The 25336-nt window shown below is 36.1% G+C and overlaps 1 protein-coding gene across 19 annotated transcripts; it reads left to right on the top strand.

Moving 5' to 3' along the window:
• Positions 1-743: 743 nt before the first annotated feature.
• On the top strand, positions 744-25152 carry LOC132636432 (uncharacterized). 19 transcript variants are annotated; one of them, XR_009581260.1, is made up of 17 exons: positions 8402-8658; positions 8834-10215; positions 10461-10510; positions 10964-11053; positions 11242-11353; positions 11891-11997; positions 12085-12174; positions 12290-12444; positions 12848-12912; positions 15172-15269; positions 16023-16227; positions 23250-23420; positions 23737-23789; positions 23892-23938; positions 24042-24174; positions 24445-24537; positions 24623-24668. XR_009581260.1 is itself a non-coding variant. In XM_060353292.1 (15 exons), the coding sequence occupies exons 3-15, from the start codon at positions 10206-10208 to the stop codon at positions 24880-24882; spliced, it is 1506 nt and encodes a 501-aa protein (XP_060209275.1). In that variant the 5' UTR covers positions 744-2378; positions 4674-4785; positions 8834-10205; the 3' UTR covers positions 24883-25152. The 19 variants fall into 19 exon arrangements, 12 of the variants coding, with proteins under 12 accessions (XP_060209275.1, XP_060209276.1, XP_060209274.1 ...); XR_009581258.1 differs by having other exon boundaries at positions 23892-24174; XR_009581261.1 differs by lacking the exon at positions 23892-23938.
• Positions 25153-25336: the final 184 nt, after the last annotated feature.

The raw sequence follows: 25336 nt of genomic DNA on the forward strand, positions 1-25336 counted from the left end.
TCTTATCTTCTTTGCTAATTCTCTGGATTTCTTGCGTTCATTACTTTCTGCTGAAACTGTCGCTGCTTCTGACCTCTACTTTGGCCTCTTTCTTCTGAGATGCTGCGTATCTCTATACGCTCTACAGGTGTTTTGTGCAAGTAAGTTCTATATGCTATTATTTAGAGAAATTTCTGGAACTTTTAACATTTAAATCTTAGTCATACGGTTGAAAAAATAATGCACAAACTTTATTTATACTATCCGCCATACAATTTTCCTAACTACATCTACTGAATGGAAATATAATCAGTGACAATCTCTTTTGATTTACAAAATTATTGTACTGCAGAGCAGCAAGCTAATATGAAGTCATTTTTTAAAGCTCGACACAATTGGTCATAAGCTTAAAAAACTCCAAGCTGCCTGCGTTAGTTTTTTTAATTCTCGCTATGGCAACAACATCTTTTAACTTTCCAGCTCTTTAATTATATGTCTAATTGTTGACTGTTTTCTGATTTTGCTATTCTGTGCGTCTTCAATTTATTTTTACATGAGTCAAGTTTGTGATATGATACCCTGCACTAAATAAACTCCATATCCTTTTTCATGAACTGGGTAGATACCTCATTTTCATACCAAGTGTCAATATATCAAAATATGTATGGTAAACTGCTTACCTTAGCTGCAACATTTTCCTCTTTAGCCAAAATATGCATATGCATATTTAATTATTGAACAAGTAATTTATCTTTTTCCCTGCAGAATTCCGAAAGATTCCGAAAGATTGAGCATTGAATCTATCCATAGGTTCAATTACAGTTCCCTTGACAACACAGGGTCGAACAAGCTACCGTTATTAGCTGGTTACACTACAAACATCTAAGATATTCAGCAGAAACAAATAATACAAACGATTTGACCAAATATTAAGATTCCTAAAATTCCCAAATTAATTAACGGTGCTGACTAAGTACCAAAAGAATTTTTTTTAACTCCGCCTGTGTTTCACTTATACTATAGCACAGCCGGTCCCAAGCCCGGACAGAGGAGGAGGGTTTTATGGCACCGAAATTTTACTGTTCTGTTTTCATCTTCGTAATAGATTTCTAAGAGGAATATGAATTCTTTTCCCAAAACTAAACTATATTTGTTAAACAAGCAGCAGATGGAGTGCTCCTTTCAAATTGTTTCACCTTATCCAAGAAGACAACCAAGATACAATACTTTAGGATCCGCAACAGGTACCTCATTTAAAATCTTAGGTGGTTGACGTGCTCTTGTTCAATCTTCAATCTCTTGGTTTTCTCTCTTCCATATTGGTTGGTATATTCTCTTTTTCATCAATTATTTGAGGTACGTGTTACTATCCTGTTCAGTTATCAGTTTTTTTCCCTTTTCTTTAATTTGGTTTTGTTTCGAACGAGATACAGTATTCTACTAAACTGATAAAAGAGATCGCCAATTTCTTCTCTGCTTATAGTTCTGCTGGTTTTGTAGTATCCAACATAGCTAATGGTTGCTGCAACAATCAATAAAGCTGAGTTCTTGGCCTTTGAAATTCAGTGTTATGCCTGCTCCAAGGATATTTGTATTTTTGTTCGTTCGTGTAATCTCTCGCTATCCTTCTATGCAGATCGTCCATGATGTATTAACTTGAAAAAACTGACTAAAGAATGAGCCATGAAAAATGATATATTGACACTACTGGTTTGTACTACATTCTTATATACCAGATTTGCCAGAGTATGCCATTGCCATAGCTGCTTCGTGTACCTCCACCAGATGTTAGTTGGTGTCCGTATGCTCTCTATAATTGTATAAAGTTGTGTCTTAATCCTTATGGGGTCATTTTCATATGTGATTCTAACTGCGATTTTCAGATTGTTAAATCTTGACTTTTGATCGTTTTACATATTATCATGATAGATTTATCTGCAATGTATAATTAAACAATGCAGACTTTGTCCGTGTTGGGCCCGGGCAAAGCCCGGCCTATCCCTACTAGTTATATATAGGTTACTTAACCAAATAAAAATACCAAAACAATACTACTCTCTCCATTTTAAAAAGATTGTCCTCTTTTGACTTAGCATAAAATTTAAGAAATAAAGGAAGATTTTTAAAATATGTGATCCAAAATAAGCTTTAGATATTTGTGTGGCTATAAATCTATCTCATAAAGTTAAATTGTTTCTAAATACAAAAAGGGGATAATCTTTTTAGAACAGACTAAAAAGGAAAGGACAACTTTTTGGACAGAGGGAGTAATTTACACCTAAATTCAATTTAAGTGCCTCAGACATGCTCAAAATCACAATCAGATGCCATCACTCGCAAATCACAAATATGAAGTCGAAAGAATCAACAAACCAACTCTTTGGCTCCCAGAGTCAAACGTATGTAGAATGTCCCCCCTTTAAAATTCATGTTTCAACTTTAATGATTCAAATAGTTGATATATATATATATATATATATATATATATATATATATATATATATATATATATATATATATTTGGATTCAGTCTCCTATTTGGAATACACGCTTTTTTAATGCTGGTTGTGTGTCTTGATGTTATGTTGGGCTTGGCTCTTTGACTCTCCTTGTTGCATTCCTCTTTTTATTAACTGTGGGAACCCTCTTCCTACTTCTTAGCAGTACTCCTTCCGTCTCAAATTATCTGTCGTCATTTTTAAAAATTGTCGTCTCATATTATTTATTATTTTAGAAGTTTAATATGAAATTAATTACTCCCCCGTTTCAATTTATTTGTCTTACTTTTTTTCTTTCTTTTTTAGTCCATTTAAAAAAGAATGACTCTTTCCCTTTTTGATAACTTTTGATTCCACCTTTCCACATGACATATTTAAGATCACTACATTAAAAGGCATTTTCGTATATTATACATATCTTTAGTTTAAGACTAAAAGATTTGAAAGTCTTCTTTACTTTCTTAAACTTCGTGCCAAATCAAAATCAGACAAATAAATTGAAACGGAGGGAGTATTTTTTTGTTTCACCCTTGACAGTAATTATCCTTGAAGACTACAAACACTTTAATTATGGGGTGGTGACACATAAATAGAGAGTACATATTCAATAAAGAGAGATTATATCTCAAGGTATAAATAAAGGTAAAATAATCAAAAACCCCTCCTAAGTAATGTTTTCTTAAGGGATGTGTTAAAGAGAAACACAACATATAATTTGAGACGGAGGGAGTATGTTTCAACTTTTGTTATTCGATTGCTGAAGATTTGACTTGTATTGGTATGTAGTTATTTTTGCCTACATATGAATGTACTTGAAAACTGTCAAGTAAGATTGTATAGTTGGATTACTGGATTTGGATAAATAAGTGAAGAATCCTTACATTTTGAGGTAATTTGGCTTCAAATAATTTTTTGATTTTGTAGTACCCTGAGTAAGTGATAAACTGTAGGATTCCAGGATCATATGACTAGTGAATGATCTGCCTTAGGGTGTATCATCTTCTTCTAGTAGATGCAAAGATACAAATATTCCATTTTCCTGGAGAGATAAACTGGAAACTCAAAAGTACCGTAGACAAACTAGACATTGGTTTTGTCGGCACTTGGCAGTTTATTAGACTGTTCATTAATGCATGTCTGACCTTCTTGTTGCCCAGTACGATAATAAAAAAGTTAAACTAGAAACTTGATGTTTTTTTTTAGAAACTTTAATATTCTGTAATATAATTATCAATTTTGAAATCTAAGTCTTCTGATCAATCCCTTGGTTAATGGTTAGAAGGGGAAATGATTTACCTTGTTAGATATTGGACATGAATTTAATATACGGTTAAGTATGACGTAAAAAGGCATTCTCATTGTTGTGAATGAAAGTAAAGGACAAACCTTTAAGTTATAGATTGCATACACGTAAAGGACAAACCTTTAAGTTATAGGTTGCATACACGTTTGACTTTCAGCTCTTACAATTCTAGGTCAGTAGATGATCCAGTAGCTAAGTTTACATTCTGCCATCTTGTAGTTTGCTGAATCCAAATTATTTCATGCTCGAAAATATTTATGAGGCTTGTGCTAGCCTTATAATCTTTTTGCATGCCAGCTGCATGTATAAAATTTTATTTTGCTTCATTTAGTTCTGGAGCTCATTTTGGCCCCTCGGGGCTTTGGTCTAGTGGTAAGAGCGCAACATGCGACGTGTGAGTTAGGCGCACATCACGAGTTTGAGCCTTACAACGGACAAGAGCCTGGTATATAAGATGAGAAGGGTAAGAGGTATCACGCGTCACTGGCTCTTAGGGATTTCTCAATTATCGAAAACAAGTTATGGAACCCATTTGGTCATTACTTTTTCTTTTCTTTTAAGTAACTCATTTGGTCATTACTTTTTCTTTTCTTTTAAGTAACTCATTTGGTCATTACAGAAAAACTATTTATCATTATGTTATGGTTTTGCCTGTGAATCAACTTTGAACTTTTCATGGTAGTTTGGAGTCAGAAGAACCGCTACCTCTCTCTCTTCCTCCCGTTTTTGTCCAGTCTGTAAAACTGCTACTTTCAACATAGCATCCAGCTGTTTGCGTTGTTACTCAATTCAATTTCATTTAATCCTATGAATTATTATATTCTTTAGTCACATGAAAATAGTAGAAGTTTTTGCAAAGATCTAATGCGCAGCAGCTTCTTTTTGTCCTTCAGGTTTCTAGCAGAGACTTGGTTTGTTTCCGTTGAACATCAAATGGAGGAAATAGGCTTAGTACCCCTGGTGAAGATACAAGCAAGTATCTAACAAAAAAGGAAAAGAGAAAAGGTAAGACAGATTAACTAATGCAAATGTATCCTTTCATTTTTATGTTGCCGGAAAATGTTTGGGCCTCTACAGTAGTGACGTACATGGGCCTCCAATTTGAGCTATATCAGTAAATCTTTTTCTGAAAGCCACTTTTAGGGCTTCTGTTTAAAATATAACGAGTATCTGTAATGTATTTAAAATTGGTCACTTTGCTGCTTCTGCTTCTGCTGCTGCTGCTGCTGCTTCTTCTTCTCTTCCTTCTCCTCCTCCTCTTACTGCAACCATCAATCAACTGATAAAAAATCTCTTCTTCTTATGATTCTTCCAATGAATGTATATGTAAATTTGATCATGTCGCTGTGCTGTTGTTTACCAAAAGCGATATGTACACAATGCAAAACCAACTGCTAACCTGGACAGGCCCAGGCTTAGCATGCAAACCAACAGAACAACTAGATCATCTACATTGCTTTACTAAGGATAAAAATTAAGTTCCTGCAATTTCCCTGCAAGTTTAGGCTTCATATGACCTCTGCACACAGCTTCTTGTATAATCAAACGAAGTAGTACTTCAGGTGTCCTTTGTACATGCTGGAACACTTCTGTTTCGCTCTTTCCAGATGAAATAGACACTAGCTCCCAGGACCAGCCTATACATCTCTGCCTTTGCTTCTTTCCCTTAGCATGTGATTCAGCCCATACTTTCTTGTCTTGCCACTGCCTTGAAGCTCTATTATAACCTTGCCAAGCCAACAGCTTGTCCCATATCTTGGCAGACCACTCCCATTCAAAGAAGAGATGGTCCACACTCTCATATCCAGTACCACATAGAGGGCAGTCCAGGATATCAGTAATGTCCCATGTGTACAACCTATTTCTTGTATATAATCTCCCATGTAGTGTCAAATACAAAATGAACTTCCATTTCGGAGCCCTTTGATTGTTGCATATTAGTTTCCTCCAAGTCACTTTTGGGAAGTCCCCTCTCATCTTGAGATACATAGCTTTGATATAAAATTTATCCATACTAACCAGTTGCTCCGCATCAATTTCCACCTCCACCATGAACTTTTTTGCCTTAAACACCTTTTGCATTATCCAAGAAGCTTGTTTAGGCATTATAGACCATATAGGCAGATCCTTCACATAATAGGCATGCACCCACTTGATTAAGCCCTAAAGTGGTTACTAATGAAGTTAGCACATCTTTTTTTCAATTTAACCATTAGGTATCCGGAACTCACTAGCCCAACAATTTAGGGTTCACGCAGGGTAGGCCAACTAACGAGGTAAAACGCCCCTTACCAAAAAGTTTTCCAAAGGTAAAACGCTCCCCATTAAAAGGTTCTCCCTCTCCCTTCTAAGGACTCAAATCCGAGATCTGATTAAGGGTGGATGGATCCCAACCTTGTGAATCTGCATTATTATGGTCTCTATGGAAAACAAAATAAAAAACTACGTTTGCCTTCCCGTTTCTGTTCAAGTAACCTTCAATTAGCATCCTACCAAAAAGAATAAAAAAATCTGTTCAAGTAACTTTCAATTAGCGTCCTACCAAAAAGAATAAAAAAATCAAAGATGACTCCAGGTCAAACTTATAAACCTCTTCTCTAAATTCAGACATATAATGTTTTAGCCTCTAGAAAATAAACTTTTCAAATTTAGAAATTTAAATATAGTTTTCAAATCATATATGCGTTGGAAAAATATAAAGAATAAATAAATTAAATAAAATAAAATAATTCGTGTTGCATGATGGATGTCTTTTAGTTTCCAACTAGTAAATTGGCCATTTCATTGAGACGGACTAGGAAGTAAACGCTGAAAAAAAAAAAAAAATCACAGTACATACTAGTTTTATTGGTTTCCAGTGAATCTTTGTCATATATTTACTATTGTGCCATGTCATTAATTTGCATTTGGTTCAGGAAGGAATTAATATATTCTAAGTTTCTAACTTGTTGCCATACCAATTAACAATTTTCCTTACTGGTAATGATAAGGGGAAAATGCAGTTTGAACTTAAAAAAGAAAGTATGCATTTGACAAAATCATTAGAACTACTTTATAATTAGTAATAGGGCTTGCCTCCAAATTCTTTTAAGAGAGTCCTTTGACATAAGACTTTTAAAATCGAACGTTTTATCCAGAATTACCTATTTGTTTAACTAAAAAAAAGTTGCCCTAAGGTAATCTGTTATCTGAATACTTCATTAGATATAGTTTGCGGCGTAGATTAACGATCAATAAAGTAGGAATGAAGACGATATAGATTAGAGTTGGAATCCTAAATTCCAAAAAATAAGTAAAAAAGTTAAGTTATTTCTTTTCATCTGCCTAAGTAAAAAAGTAAAAGAGGTGGAATACTTCATTAGATATATTTTGCGGCGTAGATTAACGGTCAATAAATGTCTCACCGTCACCATTAGATGAAACAATTTAGCATAGCTGTAAATTTACCAGGTATGTCAAATTTTTCCTTCTGCCTTCCTGTTCACTCCGAGTAAAATACAGTTTTACTTACTCTGTTAAAGTGCTTCTTTCCTATCTTTACTTTAATATCCTTGGGGTAATATTTGATACGAAGATAAAGATCGTATTAGCTTCCATATTTGTCCGGTTTTGATAATATTAATGGATCCTTCTTGTTAATTCTTAGTGTATATATATATATAACAACAAGGATTGACTGCAAAACAAATTGTTCAACAAGGACTTCACAACATATGTTGATGTGTGCTTCAAGGAATGGGGGGACAGAGTTTGCCATTGGGTTATCATAGATGAGGCAAAAATACTTGCCTTATTGTTCTCTGTTCATAGTTGGTTAGAGTTATATTTACAGTTTATAAAACTTTAGTCAGGTTAATTTTTTTTATTTGTTTGTATTTTTTGTGTCAATTTTATCTTATGATTTGTGCCTCTTTAAACTCTTCGAAGGTTCTATATCACCATTTTGAAACTCTCATGGCCATAACAAGCATGTGCTATTTTTTTAAGACAATTTTATGTTTATAATTTAATTTTTTTTTTTTAAACTGACAGATGATTTATATACATCCATTTCAGCAACTATTATATCCATCATAAATAACTACTTGCAATTTCTGTGTGGTGTATACAATGAAATTGGCAATGATCTGCTACACATCCTAAGGAAGTGATATATTGATCGAATTTTTGTACAACTTTTACAAAACACTATTTTCATTTAACATTGTCGAATACGCTTACCATTTATCAGTTTGAATTTGCATTTTCCCCTTCAATTTATGTGCAAGCACACTTATTATATATTTATAAAACGTCTATTCTAGTAAGCATGGATCGAAAACTAGTACTGTACTAAAAATGAAAGCTCCTACCTTCAAAGTTAAATTATAATTTTGCCCCTGCAGTAAATCATACTATAGTAAAACATCTTATATATTAAATATTAAATAGTACTATATTTTAATTTATGAAGGTTCATAAACGTTCAGAAGCAGTAATTAATTTTCATCAGTATTGAATCAAATCCTAATTAAATAGTATTATTTAAATTAGCTAAATAATGCATTGAGTCTTTTGGTTATCTAGAACTTTATTATACTCTTTAAACGATGTTGAATTCTATAACTATTCATGTACGTTTAGACTCTTCAATTACCCACATTTATTGTATTATGTATTACAATTTACAATTAAACCTCTTAAATACTCTTAGATCTCCGATCCTTTATTTTCTCATGTTACTTCAAATTCACATACTATATAGTTCTCATATATATGTTTTCAATCCCATTTCGGAAGGAGCTATTATGTCCAATTGGCTCATTTTGTTGCTAACTGGGGCTTTTATAGAGCATAATTGCAGTTATTTGGCATCCTATTGTCGCTACTTTTTCTAATGTATTGTGTTCTAATTATATAATCCTTCACAAGAATTATATTTTGGACCACTAAGTTTTATGGTCCTTGCGGGAAAAATTCAACTTCTTGCAATATTTAGAAGAATCTATCATATCAGAGTTAGGATATTTTCTTAAATTTCAAATCTAATCAACCTTTTCTCTTTTTATTGTAGCTGAAGATGAAGGAGTCATAGATAGCAATGGAGATTGTTGGCTTTGCTTAGAGTAACCATCAATACTTATGCGGCTCTTTCAATTCATCCCTCAGAGGTCGAAAGTGCTATGGCAGAACTACTTCTTTTATTTTCCACTGTATTCACTTTGTAATACATAATGCCTTTCTGATGATGAAAGAAATATCAAAGGCTATTATGACTTGTGTATGTCGCATAAAGGTTATGCCATTGAAAAAGAAATTAGAAAAGAACTAAATCTTTTCTTGAATTGTTTTTTGAGGATATAATTTTGTCAAATTGTCGTGTTTGAGTTATCTTTGTTTACATAGCACTAAACTCTCTTTTCATCTTGTGCATGATCTTTTTTTTTTTTTTTTTGGTTGCTTCATACTTATCGTATAATTAATTTTAATATTGTACATTAACTTTACGAATTAGATTAGCTATCCAACCATGTGGATCATAGTTAAAAAAAACTTTCTCAATGAAATTTGCTAAAGCAAAAGGGAAATGTGAAAATTGAAATTTTTTTTAAAAAAAATCCATGGTTTTAAAGTTACAAAAGGAACGCGTAAGATCAAAAAATGACATTCAGTTACCGCGTTTTCAGCCAAATAATTCAAATACTCTCTCATGGACACATGTATAACGCACGTGTCCAGAAATTAGTTAATATAAATATATTTCCTGGTTTGATTCTAATATATAAATTTATTGTACTACATGTGTATGTGCATGTGAGTTTAGTTTGAGTTTGAACTCAGAGTTCAAGGTTTTTTAATTCACTTGTTACTCTATTGAGTCGTGCTTGAACTTGTCTATATATGTTCGAATAGAGCTCTACTCCAGTTTGCAGCTAGTTTGATATTTGAGCTTGAGTTTGAACTCAATTTTATAATACTTGAGCTGAGCTCAAACTGAGCCCCACTTGATCAAACTACACCTGTGATATCTATCACTGACTCCCAATCCCTTAGTGATTATGCCAATGGCTACTAAGGATTGATTACCTTTAGTAAAATCCTTACAACTAAGATTATGTGTGACACACTTCCCCATTTCGGTAAAGATGCATGTTGCAGGTTGAAGTAAGAAATGGATGAACATATGGCAGCTTAGGAATAAGATCCGCCAAAGCAAGTATGCGACGGAGGCATTCAATAAAGTTCTTGATACAGTGCACTTTCCCTTCACATCTTTTTTATCTTTTGGTTTGAAGATGATACTCTGTATGTGCAATTAATTTCCATTGACTTGCTGACCAAGCTTTAATTACTGTGGTTTCTTAGTTCTATTTCCAGCTCCATTTTGAAGTTCGATTCATTATCAGTTGGAAGTTGTCACAGCAAAAGACACTGGGCAAACTAACATGGAAGGAAGTATGAAATAAGCAGACAATCTTTAATACTTAGATTCAGCAAAATAATCAGTGTGATGAGTGCTTTTCGTTGCATGAGAAGTTCTTGCAGTGATCAAGGATGCACTTTTAGATCTCCTTATCTTTCTTTTCTAAATTTTAAATTTCCTTTTGATCTTCTTTTTGCATTTTACCTGTAGATTCCCTTATCTTTCTTTTTAAAATTTTAAATTTCCTTTTAATCTTCTTTTTGCATTGTACCTACAGGGAACAACAGATCTCTCCAACAAGCATCTCATCAAGGATGGCCATCTGTTGTGAGTACCTTGAACTTTTGCATCAATAAAAATGTATAGTCCATTATGGTGTTAGGTTCGGGTCAACTTTTAGTTAGTTCATTCCTTTCACCCAGGGAATTGGCTCAATTCTCCCTGTCCTTAGCCATCAAGTTGTATATCCTTTCCTCAACTCAGAAGGAACAGTTTCTGAGAACTACATCCTTTCCTCAGCAGGATGTTTTACTTAATGTGGCAGTTCAAACAGTGGATAAGCTCGAACTTCCTGCCCCTGCAAGTTCTGGTGATTTCTTTCGTATGATCACCTTGGGTGACTCGAGTGGAAAAGATGCAGGAGTAACTTGAATACTCAAGTAACCATTTCGCTTCTAGGGCTTGAGGGACAAAATATAGGCTATCCTGATATACTGATGTGATCGAGATCTTTTTCCTGCCTTACTTTTTCTATGTTTTTCTTCTTCTGGCATTGGACAGGTGCTGGCTATAGGAGGAGTTATGAAAATTTGTGGCAAGCAATCTGCAGTGCAGAGTGGCAAAAAGAGGAAATTGAGTTCTCTGGCATCTGTAAGATCGTTTTTCTGCATCTACTGCTTAAAGCCCTTCATGTGCTGGTGTTTCTATTTCACACTGTCTCTGACAAACATCATCATTTCTTTGGAAATTGGACTTTCCTTTTCTTAGTTTGTTCTTGTCTCTCTATATTGTCTTCATCTACTTTATTCTTGCTCGTTTAATATATTCCTGAGCTGTAGGTTGGGAAAGAGAAAGTTACTGTTGCAAAGGACAATACTAAACGTGGAGATGCTGGTCTGGTTAGTGCAAATTTTTTAATCGATGCATTGAAGAAAAGAGCTGAACAGATAGGTAGGTGACGACAAGCTTAATGGTTCCTGAGAAAATTAATATTTAAAAGGTGGCATGTTAAACAATTGACCGTTGACAGAAATAGTTAATCCTCCATAAGGAGTACATACCTTTTGTTAGGTTCTATACTCACCCAGCTAGGTTGTGCATCTAATGCTGTTATGTTGAGGAAATAACTTTACTCCAAGAGAACCCAATCGTGCCAGTTTTATTAGCATTAGACTCAATCGTCTAGTGTTTTAGCCTTTAGGGACTATACTGAAAGCTTCATTGCACATAATTGACCTTTGATATATGCTTTGTCATGAACTTTTTTGGCCAAAAGCAAGTAGTGATGTAGCAAATAAATCTGTAAGTTTCTCTTGTAAAAATTTGCAAGATCTTACATTTGTTCAGTATAACTGTTTCTGGAAACAAAAGTACAGAAGACAAAATGTGGTGTCACATCTTGGTTTCTGACTTTGTCAAGCTCTTACCCTGATGGATAAATTGCTAGTTATTGGCACAAAAGATTATTGACTTCATATTGCTTTGCAGGCATCTCTTTTAAAGAGATCCGTGACCTTCACACAGAGAGCAAGCTCCTATGTTGCCACTTTAATTCACAAGGAGAGTTGTTGGCTACTGCTGGACACAACAGGAAGGTTTGTCTTATTAATCTTCAACAGGATTCTAGTTGAGCGCTTATCTCAACTTCTCCTGTTAACGAACTTTTCCTGTCTCGTGCTCAGCACGTTACAGATGTCCGTTTTAGACCAAATTCAATGGTGTTTGCAACATCTTCCTTTGAGAGAACTGTGAAGATATGGAATGCAGCTAAGGTACTACCTCTATTGCCATAATGATAACTGTCTAATCTCTTGAATTGCTTCTTTTTGATTTGTGTCTATTACAACCATGATACTGTACATATCTCACCATTTTGTCATAATCCAGCCAAGGAACCCTTTCCTAAACCTTGTCGGGCATGATGAGCATATTATGTCGATAGATTTTTATCCATCAACGGCGGGTCTCCTCAGTTCTTGTGATAGCAATGGTGATATTAGACTGTGGGATGTCAGTAGAGGTGATTACGAACTCATTCTAAGGTTGGTATCTCTATTTCCTTCCTTTTTTCGATGTTGATAAAGAGGTATCTCTATTTGACATATGAAGGCTCCATAATTTGACAGTTAGCTGCTTTTTCTGTTTCCATTTCAATTTGGTGATTACTTGATTACCTGATTCTAAATCATTGTTCCTTAATGATTTTTCTCATCTTCTTCACAATTTCTTATTTGTCCCACACCGGTCGAAAAACACAATTTAGGAGTTTTGGGGTTCTATATAAAGAACCCCATTTCCTACTATTTTTCACACACACAAGCTTTCACAAGCAAAGAACCTGAGATTTTAGAGTTTGACAAAGTGACCGACTAGAATTGGACACTTTGTCTATTCCTCTAATTTTGGGATTTAGTTTTAAAGTTTTTCTTTTGTTTTGGGGTTGAGTACGAGTGTGGAGGAAGATCAAGGTCTCCAAATCCATTCTCGATCAAAGGCCTGCCAAGAGAAAGGTAATTTGATTTTCTTCTTTTATCTTTAGTAATTTCCTGTTTTTCTTGTATTTTTTTATGTGTTTGTGTTTATATGTGTTTATGTGTCTATTAGTTAAGTTCCTAGTTAGATTAGCTTAATTTAGCAAGCATGTGTTAGATTAGATTGAAATGAATTGTTTGTTTCCTGTCTAGTATAATTTGCTTAGTTTGGTTAATGGTTTTTAGCAATAATAGGATTAAATACTTTCCTTTAGCATGATTAGAATTCCTAACTATTCATTTGATGGTTTAGGGAATGTGGTTTAATTACCTGCTTATCCAGTTTTAATCATAAAAGGATAACAAACCTTTTTCTAGGAGTTTGCTTAACTGATAAATCATTTTTAGGTAAAACTTACTATACAGATAATAACTAAAAACAGTGGGATAACTAAAATCTAGGATAAGATGTGTTAGCTTGCTAACCTCTATAGTAGGGTAGGAAAGATCTAATTTTGATGTAAAAAGAATCATGATTTCAACCTAGATAATGGTGTATGACTTCTGGAGGTACCTTTAGAGGAACTGGGTGAACTGAGGATGCTGTTTTTAAGTTTAAGATTGCTTAGAAGGGGTTTTTAATGCACTTAGATGAAATGAAGGTTCCAGTTTCTTTTACATAGAACAACAGATAGAATGTGTAGGGGTTTGTCACTCAAGTATGTCTAGTATGATCATGTTTTTGGTGAAACATTTTATGCAAGTGATGGGAATAGGTTGAGATAATGAACATGTTAACTTTGGACTTTTCAATTAACATGTTTCAAATGTGAAGGTCTGTGTGACCATTTGTAAGAAGTTATGAGGTTTTTGTCTGTCCTTCTTTTATGGATTCCCTAGCCTGTTAGTCATGTGGATTTTGGAAATGAAAAAAAGAGATGTGGATGTTTATTTTCAATCATGCTTCATGTGGTGTGTATATGAGCTGTTTGAATCTCCTAGGAACTGTTTGCAACTCTGGAAACCCCGAATGTTGTTTGTTTGTTCATTAGTGTTGGGACTGACTGTTATGGTGAAATGGATATCTGCAAAATTTGGTTGGGGACTCTGGCCATTTGATGCTCCTATGGTTTGTTCTGAATTTCCTTAATTTGCCTAGTGGCTTTGGCTAAGTTCAAATAGTGCTGGACTCTTTTCTATATCATGAGGTATAGACTGAAATATGGCTTGATGTATGTATGACTGAAATAAAATTAAGTGTAACTGTTTGACATGAGAAGCATGATTCCTATCCCTGTTCCTATGGTGTGCTAACAGTGGTGGTATGTGCATATGCTTGTGAATCGCTGTGCTAAGTAATGAGTCCTTTGATAAAAACTAGAGTCAATTTTACTTGTACTTCTGGTCTTTTAGTTTTAAACAGTGACTTGAACATGAAAATGATGAAGTTAAGAAGTAAAGATGAGTATGCTTGGTCTATTTTCTGTTTGTAAGAAGGGGTTGTTTCTTGTTGCCGGAATTGTGAGATTTAACCATCTTGTTTGGAATTCAGTGCAAATTTTTCTTAGAAACCGAAATGGTATTTGCACAAAATTGATGAGTGTTTCTCCAATTGTGAAAAAGTTTATTAGATTACCTCAAATTTAAGAAGGTCCAATAACTCGTCACGTTTGTTGGTTCAAAGCTTAAGGTTTAAGTATTGCAATGAAAATTGCTGTCTGTTTGTTACCTAAAAACTCAGACTTGGACAACAATAATTCATCTTCTTCTTACTCTACTTCCTTCTTAGAATTGATTCTATTCTGACATTGCTTCTGATCTGCATTAACAACTCTTTATTTCTCTTTGTTTTTTTTTTTATGGTAGTTTTCAAGAAAAAAAGATTACTTTAAAAAAGGAAAGATAATCAAATAATAAAGAATCTCAACGTCCTTTTTCTCTGATTATGTATACTCGGGACCACAATTTCATTTTCTCATCTCTATTTAACGAATTTTTTGCTCTTTTTTTCCTACACTTTTGCGTGGTACTTTCCCCGTTCTTGTTCAAAACTTCGGTTAAGAAAAACTTTGTTTTTTGTGATCAAGGCCAGTTCGGAGGCTCGACACTCGTAAGTTTTTATGTGTTTGCCGGTTATTTTACAGTAAACTACTATGCCTCAGTTATTTTATACTTACATTTTTATTGATTGATACTCTTGATAATTTGTCCGTGTTTGCTTTCTTTTGATTTTGCGCGTATATGCTCTTTTCCCTTTGTTTGACTGTTTTTAGTCATGTTTTTCTTTTAGTTTTTCAGACTTGAACTGGTCATTCTTGATTACATGGCTAAAAGAGGTCTCAATCAGACGGGTGAGGTGTTTGGCAGAGAAATTATTACTAATCCAGATCCTGTTGGTAAGTTTCTCCTTTTAATGAATTCTATTCTTTTAATCAGATGCTTAAAACTGATATTCTAATGAATTATGATATGTGCTTTAGTAATGATTCTTCTTTATCTTGAAAGAGTTGAAAATTATTATGTTTAGTTTGGAATTCTTACATATGACTGGTACGATAGATTGTGAACATGTTGTTCTTGAAAATTTTGCTAATAAGTTGAGGTCATTCTCTTTGAATCATGTGGTGGATTTAGTTATCTGATGTCGGATGTTCTTAAAAGAAACTTTCACATATATATGAAAGTATTGTATTAACTATTACCAAAAAAAGAAAGTACTGTATTAACTGCCCTGCCCTTCAGTATCATTTTTAATGTTTTTATTTTTTATAGTATTGGCCTGAAATGAATTTACACTGAGTAACATGGTCAGTGAAAATTCATATAGCATGACCTCAACTTGTTTGGGACTGAGGCGTAGTAGTTGTTATTGTATGTATAATGGAGGTGTGAAGCGTTAGTGTGCTGCTAAGGTTTGGGGTAATGATATTTTATTTTGTGATTTGTTCAGCTATTAATGCTCCGGAACGATTTCTCTTAGAGTTGTGGAATATATTTTATGAAATACTCAGCTCTAGCTTCCTTGAGGTTGCTCTACTCGCTGCCAAATCCTTCGATAAGGTGTTATCAATAGAACTTTTCTGTGTCATGTTCATGTTTAACTGATATGAAATAATTGCGAACTAAATTCTTGATTTCTAAATTCTCAGGTTGCGCAAACAGTGGAAAACATTGTGCCTAATATCAATCCTGAAAATTCAACTTATGCTCCTAATCATACGGGAGCAAAAATCTCTAATGTGATGCCTGTGATGCCGTCACCTCATTTGATGGCATCTTCTCGTGTGATGGAATCCATCGGTCCTGATCTTATGGGTGAAATGTGTGGCATGCTTCCATTTGCAAGAAATTCTGGTAAATACCATGTTATGTTTACTGCTAAACTGATCCTTTTTGCCACATTTTAATCTATTCTACAATGTCTGCCTAGTTACTTCAATGGGGATAAAGGTTAAGGGCTTGACGTGACGTTGATTTTTGTTCTCCTTAATTGGTCAAATATCATTGTCTTAAGCTGCTAAGGCAACAAAAGAAGATTGATCAAAATCACGTTCTTATTCTGTCTGCGTATTGCTTTCTGATATATTATGCCTTTTTCTTTTCTCTTTGTATATATAGAGCATAGCTTCATAGGTCTTCTTCCATTTTTGCGCCTGTGTTAAAATAGAAAAAGTCCCCTGTGAAACTACCTCGTCCAAAACGCTATGGATAACAACACTCAGCAGTCCGGTGGTACCTACCACAACCCTACCACCACCTCCTTGAGAAACAGGAGCAGCAGCTAGAGATGTTCTGGAACTACCAGCGCCAAGAAATTGAGAATGTTAATGATTTTAAGAACCATCAACTTCCCCTTGCCGGCATCAAGAAGATCATGAAATCTGACGGGGATGTCCACATGATCTCCGCTGAAGCACCGATCTTGTTTGCAAAGGCATGTGAGTCCTTTATTCTTGAACTCACCATTCGCTCCTGGATTCATGCCGAGGGAGACAAGCGCCGGACCCTTAAGAAGAGCGACCTCGACGCGGGATGACATTTTCGATTTCCTTGTTGTCGTTATTCCTACTGATGAGGTCAAGGACCAGGCTGCTGGTAATGTGGGCTCCACAGCAAGTGGTGGGCCCTACTATTACCCACCAATGGTCCAGCCTGATATGCCTCTGCCACTACCGTCACAGGTGTGGCTGTCCATCTGGCAGGCTGCTGAGGAATAACTATGCTAGTGGACAGGGTAACCGTGATGTTCAGAGGTAACTTTGTCATTTTCTTTAGATAAATAAATTTGTTTATGTTTTCATAATTGTTGTGTTTTTGCTTTACTTGAGTCGAGGGTCTATCAAAAATAGTCTCTCTATCTGCCAACATAACGGGAAGAGTTTCTTGCAAAACTTGGCTATTAAGGCATGCTCTTTAGTCTAATAACTAGAACAAACTGTGTTATAATGCTATGCGTCCACCAAACAATATCTAAGGGACTTGGTTGTTTACCAGTTCCTTGATACAGTGCAGTAAGTAGATAACAAAAGAAATTACCGTGGAAAACTACTTGCTCAAGGGATTAGAAACCACGACCTACCACGTAGGATTTTAACTCCACTACATCGAGCAACTTCAGATTACAACTCTTGCAATCTAGGAATTAACTCACATAATCCCTCCACCCTTACAATACCCCTACTACAAGGAACTCTTGACTATCTCTAGCCAAGCAACTAATACACCTAGACTACCCATAGCCTAGTGTACCACTCAAACGCTTGTGAAGATTCACTTCCTACAAGCAGCCTTTGAGAATTTAACACTGTTTAACTACTTCCAGCCAAACACACTAATACACCTTGACTAACTCTAGCCAAGGGTACCACTCAATAGAATGAAAGTAAACTACCTACACAAAACTACTGAGAATTCAAAGTATCCACAACGGCTTCCTTTGAGAAGAGTGGATTTATAAATTTAAGAACAAACAAACAGAGACTTAACACTCCTACGACTTAATGCAGCTTCAGTCGTAGGAGAACAGGTCCTTGGATTTGCTGAAGCTTTGTTCTTGAGCACACCTTGATGTGTGGAGACTTGCACTTTTGGATCTAAACAATTTCTGGATTTTGCAAGAATCAAAACTTTACTTTAGCATGATGTTTGAATATGTAGAGGAAGAGTGAGGGTGACAGCACATAAAGCAACTCTGCTGCTGTATGCTGCTCTGTTTTACTACTACAGTGGCAACAGTTTTACAGCTGAAGAGTTGACTGTACCACACTTCAGGAGAGCTAGTCTTTCTATCATCGTACCTGGTTCCTTGTGTAGGTTTGTCAAATCATCAAAACACCAAAACACAAGGTAGCATGGCTTATCAATTTTCCCTTTTTTGATGATGACAAACACATAAGTTGTATTCCCCTTGAGGACCAGATCCCCACTTGTTCCCCCTGAGAACTAGGCCATAACAGCAACCAAAGATTAAAGCATTCAACCATAAAATAGGCAATCAATCAAAGAACAATGAATCAAGCCAATCCCATTAATCCAATCCTCAACCATTGTCCCATTGCCATTGTACCCATTAATTTCCCCTTTTGGCATCATCGAAAGGAAACTGAGTGCAGCGTTGCTAACTCAAGGCCAAAAGATCAACACAGCAAGAATCAATGAATTATTAGACGGGCAATTTTATCAGACATAAAACAAAACGAATACCCAAAACAATCAATGTATTATCAAAACATAGTAGTCAGAGCAGAAAGTGCATAACAGAAAAAGTCAGATGTGCCAAATGTCAGTCAAAACATGTGAGAACAGTTCTAACCTTGAAATGCTCAAATACTTTGGTCAGAAAGAAATCATAGAGAAGTGCATGTTTTCCTTCTGGTGCATTCAACACCTTGAATATGTGCTCTATCATGATTGCAGGAAGGTTGGTGTGTTGAAAAGTGTTTAATGCTTCTATAAGCACCAGGTCTGTGATGGAGGCAATGGTGCGACCCTCAGCCCTTAGAAGCAGCGGTTTGTTGACCAACTCGAACATGAGTTGATACTCTACTTTCATTTCCTTCTTCAGAAGTCTTGCCCTTGTACCTGCATTGTCAACCATGTTTTGGGCAATCATGACCTTGAAGTTGCTTGAAGCAGTCCCAATGATGGTCCTTATTCCTTCAGTGGGAACCTTCAGAATTATTCCTAGTACTTCTTCGGTTAACTCAAAATCTGTTCCACTGACAAGTGCAATAAGGGTGCCATGGTCGTCAGAGTAGTAGTGATTTGCGATGAACTCAACTACCTGTGCCTCGTAAATATTTAGAATTGGTGGGGCAAACAGATGACTCCATTTCTGAAAATCAATAATTTCAAGCAATTCCCTCCTTCCAAATTTTTCAGCAATTTTTGGTTCGACCACCCTACCAAGCAATACTTTTTGCTTCTGTAGATTCTCCCTTCTTTCATTTTCACTTTGAGCAACACATTTCCCCACTCTCTGTTTCTTTGAGGAACCAGATTCCTCATTGCTTAAACTTTTCGTTTTCTTTGAGGAGTTAGATTTGTCATCCCCCATTGGTGTGACTCTTTGTTTTCTGCTTCCTTTCTTTTGTCCCTTTCTTTGCTCAGAAATTTCTTTATCATCATCATTTGCGGTTGCAGTTTCCACATCCACCACTTCAATTTCATCAGTCAATCGACTCTTAACCGGAGTGCTTCTGGTCCTCTTGGTACCTTTTGCTTTGTTTGCCTTGGGGTTGAGTGTGCTGTTCGAGTAGAGGTAGTTCTCACTCTGGATTCAGGTTTACTCCCTGATCTTTTTCTTAACTTGAAGGCAAGTGGTACGTCCTTGTCAACAGATTCATTTTGACCATAAACTTTCTCAGCTGCAATCTCAGCCAAGGGTACAACATTATGGGATATGGGTTCAGGATTCAACATCAAGTCTCGATTCATGTTGGGAGAACTTGGTGTCTCATCCTGCACAGGACTTGTCCTGTGTTCAGATTTAGACATTTCCTGTATTGAAGGAACAGGTCTCTCCTTTTCTTCTTCTGAAGGTCTAATATTTCCCATTTCACTTAAGGATTTTGCAAAACCTGCCATAAGAACGGTATCACTATCCATCTTACTGGATCGATTTTGACCAATGCCAGAGATGGTCCCATCTACCTTTATAGGCGATTCCTCTACTGACTCTTCTACTAAATCATCTCATTCTCTATGACACACAAAAGTAAGAGGGTTACTCATTTTCACATTACTATCTTCCTCAATTCCTTTGTTGATTTCTCCTGTTTGCTTTTCCCACAATCCCTTCCTTATACATGTCTTTAGAGATCGGGTTTCTCTTGACTATATTTCTTTGTTCTTTTATTTTCCCTCCATCTCATCAGTATCTCGAAAATATTTTGAGACAGATGCGGTGTGTTCGCTACTCTCAGCTTGGTTTGACGCTTTTAGAGGAAGTGCTGACTCTTTAGGGGAGTGACTATTGACAGGAGATTCTGGTGAAGTGACAAAGGGATTTTGATCTGAGCAAGTTTAGGGTTCTAGGGAAGACAAAGGCTGATTCAATTTGGGTGAATTTTTGGATTTAGGTGGAGAGGAGGTGAGGTTTGTCTCAGAAGGGGCTTGAGAGGTGAATTCTTTGTTAGACATGATGAGATTCTAACTTAGAGAAAGATGAAGAAGGTTCTGAGGGTGAGAGCGAGCGAGAGAGAGAGAGAGAGCAGGTTTGTGTAATGACAAGGGGAAGTGAGAGAGTGATTTGAATTTTTGATTTCAAATGAGGGAATAGCGAAGCTACTTAGGAAGCTTTGAAAAGGGTAAAGTGACGATTGGGTCGGGTTAGAAAAAGCTGTAACGTTCGGAGGAAGTTTTTAAGCATTGCAGCGAAGCAGTTTTTAATGACATGGCACTTAAAAGACAGTTTCAATTTTATGCAGATGTTGAAGAGACTACTAACCTGAGTTGCAGAGACCAGGTTTCTTGACCACCACCCCCCCCCCCCCCCCCCTCTTTTTTTTTTTTAAAAAAAAAAAAGAATGGGCAATCATTCTGGCTTATGCCATGTTTCTTTAAGCTTGCATTGATCTGAGACATCCATGCGTGTAGACCTAAAATCTATACATGTGCAAGTTAGATATTGCGAAGGAACACTTTTCAACCAGAATCAGAAACATCATACTCTCTGTCTCTTTATGTTTGCTTTGACACGACATCTTTGATTTCGAGCCTTCTGCGCCTTTGCTGCATTTCCTTCAGAAGTAGCAATTTACAAAGTCGTGGGAAGGTGTCCTTCCACAAGCACACACTTTCCTTTTCTCCATTTAGGCAGATCGTATCTTTTCTAGTGGTGATCAGGTTCCTCCCTTTTTCGTTTTTGCTTAGCAGTGTCTTCATTTCTCCTTGTTGCATTTGCGTTGACAGGGTGATTCTCTTCCAGAAAATGGACTTGTTTGCAATCAGAGTACTCTGATCCTTCTACTTTAAGATTGCTTTTGCCTAGTGAATGATAGGAGGCAGTGGTCTTTTGAGATCCACATTCTTGTCTGTCCTTTATAATAGTTATATCTATGGAAGGAGTTGAGGACCAGGTCTTCTGCAGAGATTTTTCCAGCTTGATGTTCACTTCACACAGGTTCTCCAGAGGCTCCTTATGCTTATGCTTCTCAGCTTCAGGGCTTATTTTTATTTGCTCGAGTTTGCTCTCATAGTCATCCTGAGATTTGTCTGATACCTCAGATAGCATATTCATCAGTTCTTTGATGTTGTTGTTTAGACAAAGGTTTTCTCTAGTAACTTTCTCAACTTGCTCTTGTAGATCTACGATGCATATGATCATGTCATCTCTCTCTTGTTTTGTACTGCCAAGTTTCTTAACCGTCTCTTTCTTCTCTTTAATGAGTCCATGAAGCTCATTTATCAATTTTTGTTTACTAGGGAGACTAATCTTTTGTGAGAGTGACCTTCGAGTCTTGCTTGATTGTCAAGAGGATCTACCTTCTTTTCTTTGGCTTCATCATTTGTGCCAGGATTTCTTGCAACGCTTAGATCTGAGACACTCGTTGAGAGGTCATTGTTAACTCCATACTTGAATGTATCATTTGAGTCGGTTTCCTCTTCAAGTTCCCTCACAGAGTCCTTCCAAGCATTCAAGGCCTGCCTCATTGAGTCTTCAGCTACCTCCTTTCTTTTGAGCCTTTTGTGAGCTCCATATTTCTTGTAGCTGTTCTATGGAGGTTGTCTTTGAGGTTTTCACTGTGACTCCTTTTCTTCAGGGATTCAGCTCCTTTGTGAATGATTTTCTGAAATCTATGAGTGAGATATGCGATTTCTAATTCGTCATCATCACTTGACTCACTTCTTCCTTCAGCATTCAGATTCATTCTCTTCTCTTCTTTGTTTGGCAGAGCAGCCATGTGAACGATCCTTTCTAGGTGTTAACCTTTTAGAAAGAATCCGCTCTGATACCAATTGTTATAATGCTATGCGTCCACCAAACAATATATGAGGGACCTGGTTGTTTACCAGTTCCTTGATGCAGTGCAGTAAGTAGATAACACAAGAAATTACCGTGGAAAACTCCTTGCTCAAGGGATTAAAAACCACGACCTACCACGTAGGATCTTAACTCCACTACACCGAACAACTTCATATTACAACTCTTGCAATCTAGGAATTAACTCACATAATCCCTCCACTCTTACAGTACCCCTACGGCAAGGAACTGTTGACTATCTCTAGCCAAGCCACTAATACACCTAGACTACCCCTAGCCTAGTGTACCACTTAAACGCTTGTGAAGATTCACTTTCTACAAGCAGCCTTTGAGAATTCAACACTGTTTGACTACCTCGAGCCAAACACACTAATACACCTTGACTAACTCTAGCCAAGGGTACCACTCAATAGAATGAAGGTAAACTACCTACACAAAACTGAGAATTTAAAGTACCTACGAAAGTTTCCTTTTGAGAAGAGTAGGTTTACAAATTTAAGAACAAACAAACAGAGACTTAACACTCCTACGACTTAATGCAACTTCAGTTGTAGGAGAACAAGTCCTTGGATTTGTTGAAGCTTTGTTCTTGAGCACACCTTGATGTGTGGAGACTTGCACTTTTGGATCTAAACAATTTCTGGATTTTGCAAGAATCAAAACTTCACTTTAGCATGATGTTTGAATATATAGAGGAAGAGTGAGGGTGACAGCCCATAAAGCAACTCTGCTGCTAGCATGGCTTATCAAACTGCTTGGCCTGTAATATGAGACATTTAATTACATTATCTTGATAATCCAAGCATGTTTTGTATATGAAAGCATTACTTTGTTTTTGAGTTTGCATGTCAGAATCTTATAAATGTGTATTTTGTATGTGCATGTCCTTCAGCTATCAAATGGAGCAAATGCCAAGTTGGAGTTGAATCTACTACCAACCCCAAAAAGAGACTGAATGTTATGGATGCATATGAAGCAACAAAAATTGTTTTCCAAAGGATTCAAAATTTAGATCCTGAAAATGCCTCCAAAATCATGGGGATTCTTCTGATACAAGACCATGGTAAGAAAGAAATGATCAGATTAGCTTTTGGTCCAGAAGCTTTAGTTCACTCTGTGATTCTTAAAGCAAGAAAAGAACTTAAAAATGCCTTTCTGTTGGTCATGCCAAACAATGCAAATACACAGCCTTTCTCTTTCAGTCTGTTTTCTGATGCATGGTGTTGTTTTGAAAAGTTGACTGTCCTCTAATTCCTCATCCCGTTTGCTTCTGTCTTCAGTTCTCGTTTCTCTTGCAATCTTTCCAATGAGACCATGCTAAAAAATGTTTGCAAGAATACATGGCCGGTGTGATTAATGTGATTCTCCTTGTCATCCAGGTTTCAGTATCAAAAGTTTGATTCAAACGTCTTAGGTCAGGCTATCCAAAGAGGTTGGTCTTATTGTTGTATATCTCTTGGAAGGTTTTTTTGTTTTGTTTTCTTTTTTTCTTGTTTTTTCATTTGAAAAAAAATTGGTTGCCTGTTTGTCTCAGGTTTTAATCGTAGCAATTTCCGAACAAAGTTACCTGAACCAAAAACTGTAAATGAGCCAACATTTCAAAATTATTGCATTTTCTGCCTTCTATTTTGGTCATTCATTTAGCTCATAAGCAAGGCTGATGTTTGTTGCCTTATGGATGAAGGGCGCTAAGCTCCAATTTTCCAGCTGTTCCCATTAGTGGTTTGCCCGTATAACTGAAATGCCCTCTCTGCAATAATTTCTTTTAAGGATGCTGTGATGATACCTTGCTGCCAGCACAGTTTTTGTGAGAAAATGTGAGTAGTATCTGCATAATTGAGTATAGTCCTTTCATCTGTGTCTGCTTCCATAATGCATTTGTTTCTTTTGAAATTTGAGCATCATGTGTATTACCTTTACTCTTTGCATTTGTTATTACTTACAGAATCTCTTTTTTAGCATCTTGTGTTCTTGGATAATATTGATTTGAGCATTGAGAATATTCTTCTGCTTTTTCTGGGCGAATGTATCTGTAGGCATCCATCTAGCTCTTCTTAAAAAGGTGATGTGAAATGCCTTTCTATCAGATGTAGAGTGGAAGATCTGCTACCAAATTTATCTCGCAGGCAAGCAAATGATTGTCGCTGAGTCAGAAAATGCTTTACGCAAATATGTTCCAGGTGAAAATGGTTGCTATATGTGAATGTGAATCTTGAATAGAGACTGTTAGTGAATGAGGCGTGACTGACCTGTTTCTCAATGCAGATGGTGAATCTGAAATTCAGGTGAGGGATGTTTGTTGTGCTGTAACTGTTGTGCGACGGGAAGCGGAGATGCCTCATTCACCCTCAGCTACTGGAAAAGGATCCAATCAAGCTATGGAAGAGTCTTTTCATGACTCACTTATTAGGAAAAAATCATTGGCAAAGACAATGTCAAAGTATTATTTCTGGATAGGCTTCATTGACAAGCTTAAACTGAATAGCTTATATACTGACATTTTAGCTGTGTCGCTAGCTAATTGATGCAAGAATGCAGCTGGTGTGTCGATGAAGAATGGAGCTAGTGTGTCAATGACATGGCTCAAGCTTAGTTAGTTAGCTTTTCCAAAAAGTAGTTAGTCAGTTCCAAAAGTTAGTTACAAGTTCCACTAGTTAGTTACAGTTTTGCCACATCCAGTTCATTCATTGTAATTAGATTAGTTGGAGATTAGCTCATGTAAGAGATTCATATATTCCATGTAAAGTGTACAATTGATTCATTCATGATCATAAAAAATATCTTCTCTCTCTCTACACATTTCTCTCAATAGCTTTCTTCTCAGATTAATTTCCCTGAGCTTGTAACTGCAGCTCTTCGAGTTAACCCTCCTAGATCCATTAATTCCTTGTCATTCTTCGATTGCATTGCATTTGTGCATCAATTGGTATCAGAGAAAGTGATCCTCGACATTGAAATCATGACCAGAAGTAGTGAAAT

The sequence above is a fragment of the Lycium barbarum genome, chromosome 4, assembly GCF_019175385.1.
Source record: "Lycium barbarum isolate Lr01 chromosome 4, ASM1917538v2, whole genome shotgun sequence".
Classification (NCBI taxonomy): domain Eukaryota; kingdom Viridiplantae; phylum Streptophyta; class Magnoliopsida; order Solanales; family Solanaceae; genus Lycium; species Lycium barbarum.

Excerpts from the sequence above, each read along its gene's own strand:
- LOC132636432 (XM_060353292.1), top strand. Across the intron at positions 10,511-10,963 it reads ATCAAGGATGGCCATCTGTT|GTGCTGGCTATAGGAGGAGT; the intron begins GTGAGTACCTTG and ends GGCATTGGACAG. Across the intron at positions 16,228-23,249 it reads TCCATTTGCAAGAAATTCTG|CTATCAAATGGAGCAAATGC; the intron begins GTAAATACCATG and ends CATGTCCTTCAG.